The sequence below is a fragment of the Equus quagga genome, chromosome 7 (genome assembly GCF_021613505.1).
Source record: "Equus quagga isolate Etosha38 chromosome 7, UCLA_HA_Equagga_1.0, whole genome shotgun sequence".
Classification (NCBI taxonomy): Eukaryota; Metazoa; Chordata; class Mammalia; order Perissodactyla; family Equidae; genus Equus; species Equus quagga.
Window position 1 is genome coordinate 23,997,632 of NC_060273.1, and position 14,472 is coordinate 24,012,103.

The 14,472-nt window shown below is 39.1% G+C and overlaps 1 protein-coding gene across 1 annotated transcript in view; it reads left to right on the forward strand.

Annotated features, from left to right (window-relative positions):
* Positions 1-4,661, forward strand: part of CRCP (CGRP receptor component) — a 43,457-nt gene extending 38,796 nt beyond the window's left edge. The window contains exon 6 of the mRNA XM_046667238.1: positions 3,014-4,661. Within this exon, the coding sequence (XP_046523194.1) occupies positions 3,014-3,163 (150 nt within the window). The 3' untranslated portion in view covers positions 3,164-4,661. The remainder of the gene's footprint in view (positions 1-3,013) is intronic.
* Positions 4,662-14,472: the final 9,811 nt, after the last annotated feature.

The window sequence follows — 14,472 nt, forward strand, 5'->3', positions numbered from 1 at the left end:
CTGCAAATACTTTGGATTTTTACATTTCATTTGTCCTTATATTCTCAACAACTTGAAACCTTTTGTGTTTGACAATGTGGAGATGGTGCTTTGCATTTCTTTATTTGGGCTCTGTTTATTCTTTGTTGGGAAGAAAAGGTGAGGAATAATATAGTTATTATCATTTACCCTGGTGATCCAAGAGGGGTTAATAAGTATCTGGTTTCTGAAAGTTTCTTTTTTGTGTATATTTCATTTTGCTTAATGAAGCTTAAATTTTCTTCCTGTGACTGGGACTATTGGGTTGAAAAGAAAAGTTCCTGACTGTAATTGCCCCTGAGGGTTGTGTGCTGACAAAAGCTTATGCTTTTGGCAAATATGGCAACATTAGAAAGCTGTTTAGGGGCTGGCCCGGTGGCACAGCAGTTAAGTGCGCATGTTCCACTTGGCAGCCTGGGGTTCGCTGGTTCAGATCCCAGGTGCAGACATGGCACCGCTTGGCAAGCCATGCTATGGCAGGCATCCCACATATAAAGTAGAGGAAGATGGGCACAGATGTTAGCTCAGGGCCAGTCTTCCTGAGCAAAAAGAGGAGGATTGGCAGCAGTTAGCTCAGGGCTAATCTTCCTCAAAAAAAAGAAAGAAAGAAAGAAAGAAAGAAAGAAACAAAGCAAGCTGTTTAGACCTGTTGCCCAGAACACACCTAGCTGATGTCTGATCGGTGCTGCATCTGTCAAACCCAGAGTTTGGGATGCAAGAAAGTGGGCTGTTGAAGTCCTCTCTTTTGGTTTTCTAAAAAGGAAGGCCTCTCAGAGGTCATATAACCAAACTCTTTCAAACTAGCGGACTCTATAGTCTGGACCATACAGCATCTCTGACAAGGAAGTGATAGAAACCTTCTACTGGGGCCGGCCCATGGCCGAGTGGTTAAGCTTGCACGCTTTGCTTCAGAGGCCCAGAGTTTCACCGGTTTGGATCCTGGGCACGGACATGGCACTGCTCATCTAGCCATGCTGAGGCAGCATCCCACATAGCACAACTAGAAGGACCTACAACTAGAATATACAACTAAGTTCCGGGGGGGGGGGGGGGGGGCGGTTTGGGGGAAAGAAGAAAAAAAGAAAAAAAAGAGATTGAAAAAGAAACCTCCCACTGGAAGTTGTGGTGTTCTAGAAAGAGCTGGGATTCAAAGTCAAAAGACCTTGCACTACTTGCTAGGAGACCCAGATTTAGGTTTCTTTATAACATGGAACCCCCACTTACTCGTCTGTAAATTGTCCTGACTTTATGTACAGTGTTCTTGAGAAGTTCTGGTGGGCAGTGATTCTGAGAAAGGCCCTCATGAACTGTGGAGCGTTGAATAGATACTGGTGGGAGGTTGTCACTGTTCTAATGACAGCCTAAATCTCCTGCACCCTCTTCCCCTGAGGCAGGAAGTAGTTCATCAACTGTTTATGCCAGCTATTCGTAAACTTGGAGACATTCTTCTCTCAAAGATCATCTTTTCTCAAGATTAAATAATCAAATCGGATATATCCCTCCTTCCTCCTCCTTCATTCTTTGGAGGCAGTCTATGTAGATTACTTCCTTTTACAGACCCTAATTTTGCATGTCTGATTTCAAAAAATGGGTTTTTGAGGGTTGTTTCTTATTCAGTAGAGAAGTTACATTTTACAGAGCCTTTGAATCTTTAGAAAATGGTGGTTTTATTTCACAGTGTGATGGGAAATAACCCCATTGCTTCACTCAGGAGCTTCTCCACCCCAGAACACCCAAGATTATTCTCTAGTTGTGGAAACATTTTTGGATTGAGGTTAGTGAAGAGACTGATGTTTTGCCCAGGAGTTTGTGGTATGATCTTGGACATGTCACCTGACTTCTTTAGCTTCTGTACTGTTATCTATAAAGTGAGGCAGGCAGATTGAAGTCTTTTTTAGGATTGTAAGCCTAGCCTGTCATCTTACTTTACTTAAATCTGCCAGGATTTCTTTCTGGAACTCCTTTTGGTGTTAGTTGCCAGATTTCAGAGATTGCTTTGGGAAATGCCCTAGAATAGGACCCTGGACACCATTAGCTGAGAAGGCTGTTTGTGATAGATGGCGAATGCTACCAAGTGAACGTGGTTAAGTAACTTGACTGCCTGCATACTACTTTTAAAAAGGTGGCTACATTATGGTTGTATTCATTAATATATTGAGAATTAGAGGTGAGGCTAAGAAAACTGACTCATGATTGTGGATAGCATCTGTACGTTCAGATTTCCAGGTCCGTGTCAGAAACTGGGCTTTAAGTGGACCTTTGATGGGGCGGTGGGAGATTGTTTCCAAGATGTCATTCATCAGACTCCTGTTTTGCATTCCCAGCAGATGACCAAGGCCACATGGTGTGTGTTAGATTGCAGGTGTTAGAGTTGGGCAGCCTGGTTTGGGATTCTAATTGTACCCTTTATTAGGATTGTTGTGAGGGTTAAAAGAAATAATAGATGTGAAGTGCAAGGTGCAAGACCAGGCACATGAGCTCCCTAAAGAGCTGTTGTTAGCGGTGGTGGTAGTGAGGACTAGAAAAAATATATGAACTATTTGGCACATAGTGGGTAGTCATCAAATGAGTTGATATAGTTCATAAGTTACAGATGTACTTGTGAAACACAGAAGTATATAAGGTGCCATTTCACTCCCCAGGGGTGAGTTTTCTTTGCATATACTACGTATTCTTGTGTGTACATGGATGGGTATAGATCTGTTAGAGTTTTCTTTTTCTTTAAAGAAAAATGCTAACCTATAACTTGCTTTTTTCACTGACCCATTTTGAGCAGTTGCATTGGCTTACTCTGGAGGTTGAGCTGGCTTCTCCCTCCCATGGAGCCAAGAGGGAGAGGACCTAGAGACCTGAGGTCGCTCACAGCCAGTCCCTCAGCTCTTTGTGGTAGGAGGCTGGGCTGAGACCGAGAACAACGTGGACAAGACAATATGGAGGTGGATCTGGCCCATGAGGCTCATTTGTAACGTCTGGAGGGGTTTCTTTCCTTCTGCAGATGGTCGAAGAGAGTGAAGAGCGGCTCACAGAAGAGCAGATTGAAGCACTCCTCCACACTGTCACAAGCATTCTGCCTGCAGGGCCAGAGGCTGAGCCAAAGAAAAATACCAACGATGATATGACAATGGACGAAGAGAACCCAGCATAGAAGAACACAGCTGGCTCAAGCATCTCATGAAGTTGAAAGACCTAGCAGTCATTTCTCAGATGTTCAGAGAATTGTTTATTTGGTTTTACTTTCGACCCCAACAGACCTGATTTCATGGTTTAGTTGGGTAAATCTCAAATACGAACTAAAAAGAAATTCTTGTGTTTCCGGGAGAAAAAATGGGGCTGAAGATAGGCTGAGGTTGTCGGGGCAGAAAGCTAAAGAGAAGAGGACAGAGTTGAAGAGGACAATGACTGTGGAACCCTCTATGGTAAAATATTTCTTCTGTGGCCTTTGCCAGTTGTGGGAAGGTCCCTGTACACAGCTGGTGGACTACTTGTGTTGCCTTTGATGTGCTGTGTCCTAATTAGTTTCATCTGCTTCTCTAGGCTCTTCCTAAGCAGGAGCACAGAGTGCTATTGGGATGAGAGCTGAGTTATGAGAATCTGGTTAGACGTCTAAAAACTCCCAGAGCAGCAGATTGTTGCTTTACTTTAAAATGAGCCACAGAACTTGGCTCACCTTACAGGAATCTTCACCTTGAGAACAGCAGAGATAAGAAGAGCCTGGCCATCAGGTCGTCATCAGATCTGAAGGCCCTTTTCCTCCGCTGGCATGGGCTTTGTTTACTGGCTCACTATTTAGTCTTAAATGTTAGGGTACCAGCTCATTCCAGTAGAAAAGAGGCACTCCAGACTGAATGACAGTGGCAACAGAAATACAGTAGATTGGCTGCCTTTCTGACCATCTTCAGTTTCCTGCCCTGAGAGGGAGCCCTGGGTAGGTACCTCCTTGTGAGCCAGGTCACTTGCACGATGGGCAAATTGTTTTCATTTTTAAAAGGTGCAAATACGTACCTCTTTTCATGGACAGAGTATGAAGAACTAGAGGTTTATTAATAAGAATTTGAATTTGTTGGCTGTTGCACAGTTGCATCAGTTTCTGGATTTAAAATACTAGAATAATTACCATGTGAAGAGCTTGTAATATTCAGGCTTTGGAGAATTTAGTAGCTCCAGACATACCTTAAGTCCTAGGAATACTGCTAAAAATTAATTTCCCACATACACTCTGCTCCCTGTTTGGGGAAGAAAATGCCCATAGACGTTAATTTTCCAAATTGGTAGTCATTTTGTTGTAAAGTTACCTATTTTCAATCCTGCTGTTAATTGGATTACTTTCTACCTCCTTGCAATTCCCAGGTTATTTCAGCCTCCCTGCCACCCCCGCCAATTGCAATTATGTCAGTCTTAACCTTATCATCTAAGGGTCAACTGAGATCTGCTTACAGGCAACGTTGAAATTAACAGGGCATTTACTTTTAAGTCTCTCTTGAGTATTTGGAATTTTACCAGGAGCTGTTGATTTATTTGTCAAGGCATACATGTGCTTATGTCATTGTTATTTCATTTTAACCTTGTGTGTGTTAGATGCTTTTTCTTGATGGATTTAAGAGTTTAATCTGGTTAATAATAAATTGTTTCCAGGTGACTGCCAACTGGTGCTATTTTTGTAAATCTTTGAAGAGTTTGTTTTGCCATGGATAGAAAGAAAGAAAGTGAAATCTGACTTAAAAGCTAAAATATGTGATTTAAAAAAAAATTGAATCTATTTATATCTAAATTCTCTGTTGGATTTCAAGAAAATTTTAAGTTTCTATATTTTGGACTTGAATTTAGCCTCAGTTTCTGATTAAGCCATGTAGACTCTGGAAGACTTAACCTTTATAAGAAACATATTCTATGTAATATTCCTGTCACATTAATAATCAATATTTCAGAAATAAAAAATAATTTACTCAAGAAACTTAACCAGGATCACATCTAGGAAGGAGAGCTGGGGAGGTTGGGAGACTTGCTTTTCATTTTATATCCTTCTATCTGGTTTCAGCTTCTGACCATGTGGCTGTTTTATTCTTTAAGAAGAAAAAAAGTATGCCCCTTTGCATATTGTCCTTGGCCTCTGTGAAAGTTACTGAATGTGTAGTCAACAGTTAAATTATTTCCCAAACATGGAGGCTGATGTCCAGTCACGTCACTCTAGGAGAGGCAGCCCTGAGGGGAGCTGGGGCAGACTCTGTAACATATGAGGAGGGCAGAATTCTGAGAACCAATTCCAGTATCTGCCTCAGTGACTGGAGCTAGATAGATTTTTAGGTCCACCAGCCTGCCTTTGTTATTCCAGACTTTGTAGGCTCTCAGTTCACTTTTTTTAGGGGAAAGCTCTGGTTTGTAATATGGGGAAATTTTTTGGTTATCTGTAAGGAAGGTACTATTCAGCTCTTGAAAAATTAAGTTGACTTCCAGTTGGAGGTTTACCTAAATATTTTCCTTGCTTCTTTTTGCTTAAAAGTTACAGTATGACCTGCTTCCACCTCAGAAGACTTCCCTTTTATTCAGGGCTTGTTCATAAAACAGTGGGTACTATCTCCCTAATCAGTCATTGTGTAACCATACCAAGAGCTTTATGCCCTAGTGAGAGGTGACTAAATTAATGCTCCAGTATGTTCTTTGCTAAATCATTTTCTTTCCTGAAACCAACTTAACACCACTTGTGTAAGTGGATCACTTCTCAGTAAAGTTTAAAACAGATTACATACCCTGGAAAAAATCATCAACCTTATTTAATTACACAAGGAACAAAGGGGATAAAAGGAAGAACAACTGCCTAGAGATCCTTTTATATATTTTTAAAATTGATATAATTCACATAGCGTAAAATTTACCCTTCTAAAATACACCATTCAGTGATTTTGAGTGTAGTCACAAGGTTGTGCAACCATCACCACTACCTAATTCCAAAATGTTTTCATTACCCCGAAAAGAAGCCCAGTACCCATTAGCAGTCATTTCTCCAGTCCCATTTCCCCAAAGCCCTTGGCAACCAAAGCCCTTGCTATCATATCTAAGTAGATTGCCCATAATCTGCTTTCTATTTTTTCTGGGTATTTGCCTATTCTGGACATTTCATATAAATTGAATCATACAATGTGTGGCCTTTCATATCTGACTTCTTTCACTTAGCATAATATTTTCAAGGTTCAAATATGTTGTACCATTCCTTTTTAGGGCTGAATAATATTTCATTGAATGGACATACCACATTTTCTTTTCATCAGTCGGTAGACTTTTGGGTTGTTTCTACTCTTTGGCTATTATGAATATGCTGCTTGTGAACATTCATGTACAAATTTTTTGTGACCGCATGTTTTCCTCTCTCTTACATATACTCAGGAGGAGAATTGTTGGATCTTATGGTAACTGTTTAATTTTTTGATGAACTGCCAAACTGTTTTCTTCAGTACCTGCACCATTTCATATTTCCACTTGCAATGCCTGATGGAATCCAGTCTCTCTTGTTATTGTCCCTCTTGTTGATTATAGCCATCCTAATGATTGTGAAATGCTATCGTGATTTTGATTTGTATTTCCCTAATGGCTACTGATGTTGAGCATCTTTTCATGTACTTATTGGCCATTTGTATATCTCTTTGGAGAATTTCTGTTGAAATACTTTGCACATTTTTAAAAAAATTAGTAGACTTCATTTTTTCAGAGTTTTAAGTTTACAGAGAAATTGAGCAGAAAGTATATTGCCCTTTGCCTCCCCCCCCCCACCCCCACAGTTTCCCCTATTAGTAACATCTTGTGTTGGTGTGGTATCTTTATTACAACTGATGAGCCATTATTGATACATTATTACTACTTAAAGTCCAGAGTTTACATTCTTTGTGTTGTACATTAGAAAGTGCAGTGATACGTACGAAGACTGGATTTTGACAAATATATAATATTTATCCACCATCACAGTATCATTGGAATATTTTCAATGCCCTAAAAATACCCTGTGCTTCACCTATTCCTCTTTTCTTCCCTACCTCCAAACCCCTGGTAACTGCTGATCTTGTTACTGTCTCTGTAGTTTTGCCTTTTTCAGAAAGTTATACAGTTGGAATCATACAGTAGATAGCCTTTTCAGATTGGATTTTTCACTTAGCTATATGTATTTAAGGTTACTCCATATCATTTCATGGCATGATAGCTCATCTCTCTTTAGTATTGAATAATATTCCATTGTCTGGATGTACCAGTTTGTTTATCCATTCACCTATTGAAGAACATCTTGGTTATTTCCAAATTTTGGCAATTATCAAAAAAAGCTGCCATAAAAATTTGTGTGCAGGTTTGTGTGGACAGAAGTTTTCAACTCGTTTGAGTAAATATCAAGGTGTACAATAGCTGGATCATATGGTAAGAGTATTTTTAGTTTTGTAAGAAACTGCCAAACTATCTTCCAAAGTGGCTGTACCATTTTTCAGCAGTGAATGAGAATTCCTTTTGTTCTACATCTTCACTGGTCTTTGGTGGTGTCAGTGTTTTGATGTTCTATGTATGTAGTGGTATTACGTTGTATTAATTTGCAGTTCCTGAAGGACACGTGATGTTCAGCATCTTTTCATAAGCTTGTTTTCCAACTTTTTTGGTGAGGTGTCCAGGTCTCTTGCCCATATTTTAATTACGTTGTTTGTTTTCTTTTTGTGGTTATTTAACAGGTTTTTAAAATATATTTTGGATACCAGTCCTTTATCAGATATGTGTTTTGCAAATATTTTCTCCCACTCTGTGGCTTGTCTTTTTATTATCTCAACAGTGTCTTTTGTAGAGCAGAAGTTTTTAATTTTAATGAAGTCCAACCTATCCGTTTTTTCTTTTGTGGATCATGCTTTTGGTTTACCTAAAAAGTCATCATGAAGCCCAAAGTCCCCTAGATTTTCTCCTATGTTATCTTTTGGAGTTTTGTAGTTTTGCATTTTGCATTTAGGTCTATGATTGATTTTGAGTTAATTTTTCCAAAAGGTGCAAAGTTTGTGTCTACATTCATTTTTTTGCTTGTGAATATCCAGTTGCTCCAGCACCATTTGTTGAAAAGACTATACTTTCTTCACTCAGTTACTTTTGTTCCTTTGTCAAAGATCACTTGACTAACTTTGTGTGGGCCTATTTTTGGGCTCCGTTCTGTTCCGTTGATCCTTTTGTCTATTCTTTCACCAGTATCACACTGTCTTGATTATTATAGCTTTGTATTAAGTATTGAAGTCATGTAGTATCAGTCTTCCAGCTTTGTTCTTCTTTAGAAGCTGTTTTTAATTGAGTTGTTTGTCTTTATTGTTGAATTGCAAGATTTCTTTATATATTCTGGATACTAGACCCTTAGCCAGATGTATGATATACAGTTATTTTCTCTAATTTTTGTTGTCTTTTCTCTTTCTAGATGATGTTCTCTGAAGCACATAAGTTTTTAATTTTGATGAAGTCCAGTGTATCTGTTTTTTTCTTTGGTTGTTTCTGTTTTTGATAGGATATCAAAGAACTATTACCTAAGCCAAGGTCATAAATATTTACTCCTATGTAACTTCTAAAAATTCTATACATTTAATGTTCACCAGGATGAGAATGGTGATGTGGCTTTTGTCTCACTAGGATGAGAATGGTGCCTTGGTCTCATGGAAAAGCCTGGGGAAAGGCTGTTGCTGTGAATGTGGTGGATTCTCTACTTGTGCCTGTGCAGGACAAGGACATGGAGCCACTTGGCCGACTATGAGGCCGGAACACATGATGTCAATGAAGAAGAAGGCGAATGCATGTAGTCAGATAATACATATTTATGGAATGTCTAAAAAATAGTAAAAAAAAATTCTATACATTTAAGTCTTCAATCCATTTTGAGTTAATTTTTGTATATGGTGTGAGGAAGGAGTCCAACTTCATTCTTTTGCGTGTGGATATCCATTTGTCCTAGCACCATTTGTAGAAACTTATTTCCCCCCAAGTATTCTGTCCCTGAAAAGAAGGTGACTGAGTTTCATCAGTTGGGTCCTGTGGACTCCTGAGTTATCTGTCATCTTGGGCCCTTTTTAAATATGATAATCCACAGCATCTTCTAGCCTCTTTAGACCTCACTGTATTGTTTAAAGCAAACTTTTTCTGTAAAGGGCCGGATAATATTTTAGGCTTTGCAGATCATAAACTTACTGTCACACTACTTAAGTCTGTTACAGCATGAAAACAGCCATGGACAATACATAAATTATTATTTATTACATGTTTATTATGCGTGACTGTGTTCCAGTAAAAATCAGGGAGCAGGCTATAATTTGCTGACCCCCTCTGTTAAATGGTTCTAGGGTAGGGAGGAGAGGGTTCCCTATCCACTAAGAACCTTCCTCATGAGGTCCTCAGTGTGGCTCCCTTTTCTGCAGGACATCTGGGCTCTTTTCATGGATCCTTCAAGAGCTGGCATGTCCAGTCCTGGTGGAGATTGTACCCATTAGCATGATGCAGAAGTCTCATGGAGTGTGTTTAGTCTTGACTGCCTTACCTACCACACAGTGTAAGGCTGCATTGAAGATTCTGTATTGTCACAACCACTATAATTTTGGGTGTCTCATTCAACAAAGGTTTGTTAAGCACACAGTATTTTTTAGGTTCAGTACTATATACTGGGGTCACAAAGCCAAACCTCAAATTGCTTATGGCCTGCAAGATAAGACAGGTTAATTAATGCTTCTGCTGTTTCCTCTCTGATCCATTGTGTACCCTGCTTGTACTTAATATCCCTAAAATACTTTTTCTTTACATCATACCCTAAGCTCTGAAACTGAAAGTCTTCTTATGGCATTGCAAATAAAAATTCTGTAGTTACGTCAACTAAATGGAGTGCTAGGAAGCTCCAAGCTCTTGTTCCTCCACAGAGACATTGAAAACAGCCAAAAGCTAGCTAAAGTGAGTTTGTGGGAGTTCTGGAAAACAGTCAAAGGTAACCAAGTGAACAGCCAATCAAGAAGAAACTACATTTAAAATGGTAGAAAAATTCATAAAGTTTTTGCTCACCCTTGTCCCTCCACCTTCATGCACTCTTGTTGTGGAGGAGTTGGCAGCCAATTTCCCAGTGCCCTCCCTCAAACTAGAGGGAGCAAAGCAAATCTTATTTGCAATGTTCAATTTGGGGGCTGCCTGAAGGACTAGTTTCTGTTTTGCCTGAACAGTTTCTAGTTTCCCTGGAGCTCTGCAGGGGAAACTCAGTAGAAAGTGGCAGGAACTGTTCATGAAATCTATAAGGAGACTAAAACTTGCAGACACCTGGGGCAAGACATTATGGGTGGAGGGAGACATACAATAGAACATCTAAGGCCCCAGGGAGAAACTGGAGTGAGACTCTGGGAAATTAAGACATATAAAAGCAGGGTGTGTAGAGGGGAATCAAAAACAGTATACAGATCCAGGTGCGTTGCATGCTAAGAAAATACCCGAAGACTTTGTTTTCTGCTTTGGCTGATCCCAAGGCTCAGAACTACTTAGTAAAAGATTTCACTGGCACAGACCTAGTCTGCAAGGACTGGGAGAAGTAGCTGTCTTTTCAACTGCCCAATTTTCAACAAAAAGAAAGTCACAAAGAGCAGAATAACCTGACCTATTCAAAGGAAGAAAATGAAGTGACAGGAATCTTTCCTGAAGGAACACGGGGATCAGACTTACTAGATAGACTTTAAAACAACTGTCTGAAATATGCTCAGAGTTAAAGGAAAAATGGACAAAGAACCACGGGAAACCAGGAAAATGATATGTGAATGAAGAGAATAGTAACAGAGAAATTATTAAAAAGACTCAAACAGAAATTCTGGAGCTGAAAGATAGAATAATTTAATTGAAAATTTTGCTATGAGTGTTAAACAATAGATTTGAGCAGGCAGAAGAAAGAATCAGCAAACTTAAAGGAAGTACATTTGAAATTACCTTGTCCGTGGAGCAAAAAGAAAAAAGAATGAAGAAAAACAGATCCTAAGGCGCTTATGGCACACCATCAAGAAGACTAATATGTATGTGTATGGGAGTACCAAAAGAGAGAGAGAAAGAGGAAGACATTATTAGAAGAAATAATGGCCAAAAACTACCCAAATTTGAAGATAGACAAGTTTAAACTCCAAGTAGGATAAACCCAAAAAAGACTCACACCAAGACACATTATAATCAAACTATAAAAACACAGAATCTTGAAAGCAGCAAGAGAAAGGCGATTTGTCACATACAAGGGATCCTCAAGATTATCAGCCAATTACTCAGCAGAAACCTTGGAGGCCAGAAGGGAATGAGATGACGTATTTAAAGTGCTGGAAGAAAAATACTTTAAACTGAGAATTCTATATCTGGCAAAACTGTCCTTCAAAAGAGAAAGAACCTCCTCACACGCGTTAGGAAGCTACTATAAAACAAAACAAAATAGAAAATAAGTGTTGGGGAAGGATGTGGAGAAATTGGGACCCTTGTTCACTGTTTTTCTTTTTTTTTTTTTTTGGTGAGGAAGATTTGCCCTTAGCCAGCATATGTTGCCAATATTCCTCTATTTTGTATGTGGGTAGCCACCCCAGGATGGCCACCGATGAATGGTGTAAGTCCACACCCGGGAATCGAACCTGGGCTTCCAAAGTAGAACACACTGAACTTTACCACTAGGCCATGGGGCTGTCCCCGTGTCCCTATTACCATATGATCCAGCAATTCCACTGCTAGGTACATACCCAAAGAATTGAAAGCAGGCTCTCAGACATAGTTGTACACCCATGTTCATAGTAGCATTATTTACAATAAATAAATAAAGGATAAATAAAACGTGGTATATACATACAGTGGAATATTATTCAGCCTTAAAAAGGAAGGAAAATCTGACACATGCTACAACATGGATGAACCTTGAGGGTATTATGCTAAGTGAAATAAACCAGTCATAAAAGGTCAAATACTGTGTGGTTCCACTTATACCTAGAATACAATCAAATTCATAAAAACAAAAGTAGAATTGTGGTTGCAGGGACTGGATGGAGAGGGTAATGGGTTGTTTAATGGGTGTAGAGTTTCAGTTTTGCAAGATGAAGAGTTCTGGAGATTGGTTGCACAACAACGTGAATGTATTTAACACTAATGAAAACTACAAAATGTTGCTGAAAGAAATTAAAGAAGATGCAAATAAATGGAAAGACATTCCATGTTCATGTATTGGAAGACTTAATATTGTTAAGATGTCAATACTACCCTAAGTGATCTACAGGTTTAATGCAATCCCTATCAAAATCCCATTGACATTTTTAGGAGAAACAGAAAAATCCATCCTAAAATTCATATAGAATCCCAAGGAACCTCAAATAGCCAAAACAATCCGGAAAAAGAAAAACAAAGTTGGAAGTTTCACACTTTCTGATTTCAAAACTTACTACAAAGCTACAGTAACCAAAACAGTGTGGTACTGGCATAAATACAGACATATAGACCAATAGAATAGAATAGAGAGCCCAGAAATAGACTGTCATATATATAGTCAATTGATTTTCAACAAGGGTATCAAGATCATTCAATGGGGAAAGACAGTCTTTTCAACAAATGGTGTGGGGAAAACTGGATATCCACATGCAAAAGAATGAAGATGAATCTTTATCTTACATCATATACAAAAACTAACTCAAAGTGGATCAAAGACCTAAATGTAAGAGCTGAAACTGTAAAAGTTTTACAAGAAAACATAGGGGAAAGTCTACATGACATTGGATTTGGCAGTGATTTCTTGGATGGGCACAGCCAACAAAAAAAAGTAGATAAATTGGCCATCATCAAAATTTAAAACTTTCATGCACCAAAAGACACTGTCAAGAGAGGAAGGGAGGGGCTGGCCTGGTGGCACAGTGGTTAAGTGCACACATTCAGCTTCAGCGGCCCTGGGTTCACCAGTTCGGATCCTGGGTGTGGACATGGCACCGCTTGGCATGCCATGCTGTGGCAGGCATCCCACATACAAAGTAGAGGAAGATAGGCATGGATGTTAGCTCAGGGCCAGCCTTCCTCAGCAAAAAGAGGAGGATTGGCAGATGTTAGCTTAGGACTAATCGTCCTCAAAATAAATAAATAAGTGAATGAATGAATAAATGAATGTGAAGGGGCCGGCCGGTGGCACAGTGCTTAAGTTCTCACATTCCACTTCGGTGCCCCAGGGTTCACTGGTTCAGATCCCAGGTGCGGACCTACGCACTGCTTATTAAGCCATGCTGTGGCAGGCGTTCCACATATAAAGTAGAGGAAGATGGGCACGGGTGTTAGCTCAGGGACAATCTTCCTCAGCAAAAAGAGGAGGATTGGTGGCAGATGTTAGCTCAGGGCTGATCCTCCTCAAAAAAAAAAAAAAAAAAAAAAAAGGAAAAGGCAACCCCAGAATGGGAGAAAATATTTGCAAATCATACTTCTGATAAGCAATTAATATCTAGAATATGTAAAGAACTCCTACAACTCAACAAAAAGAAAACCCAACAACTTAATTCACAAGTGAGCAAAGGACTTGGAATAGACATTTTCTCCAAAGAAGATATACAAATGTTTCATAAGCTTGTGAAAAGATGCTGAACATCACTAGTCATTAGGGAAATACAAATCAAAACCACTATGAGATCCATACCCATTAGGATGTCTATAAAACAGACAATAAGAAGTGTTGGTGAGGATGTGGAGAAATTGGAATCTTTGTGCATTACTTGTGGGAATGTAAAATGATCCATTCATTGTGGAATTAGTATGGTAGATCCTCAAAAGTTTAAATATAGAATTATCATGTGATCTAGCAATTCTATTTCTGGGTATATACCCCAAAGAATTGAAAGCAGGAACTTAGATATTTGTGTACCCATGTTCATAGCAGTATTATTTGCACTAACTAAAAGGTAGAAACAATTGAAATGTCCATTGATGGATGAATGGATAAGCAAAATGTGGCATATATACACAATAGAATATTATTCAGCCTTAAGAAGAATGAAATTCTGACAGATAGTACATGATAGAACCTTGAATACATTATGCTAAGTGAAATAAGCCAGATGCAAAAGGACAAATGTATGATTCCACCCATATGAGATACCTAGGATAGCCAAAATAATAAAGGCAAGAAGTAGAATGGTGGGTGCCAGGGGCTGGGCAGAAAGGGAAATGGGGAGTTACTGTTTCATGGGTACAGAATTCCAGTTTGGGAAGATGAAAACGTTCTAGAGATGATGGTGGTGATGGTTACACAATAATGTGTGTATGCTTAATGCCATTGAACTGTATATTTTAAAATGATTAAAAAGGTAAATTGTTATGTATATTTTACCCCAATAAAAAAAGTTTTAGAAAACTAGTGAATGGAAGGCAGAAGGAGCAGATATGTTAACCAGGAATATTGGTGTGGTTAAATAAACTGAGCACCGCTTTCGGCTCTGAGCCTCCTGGAACCAA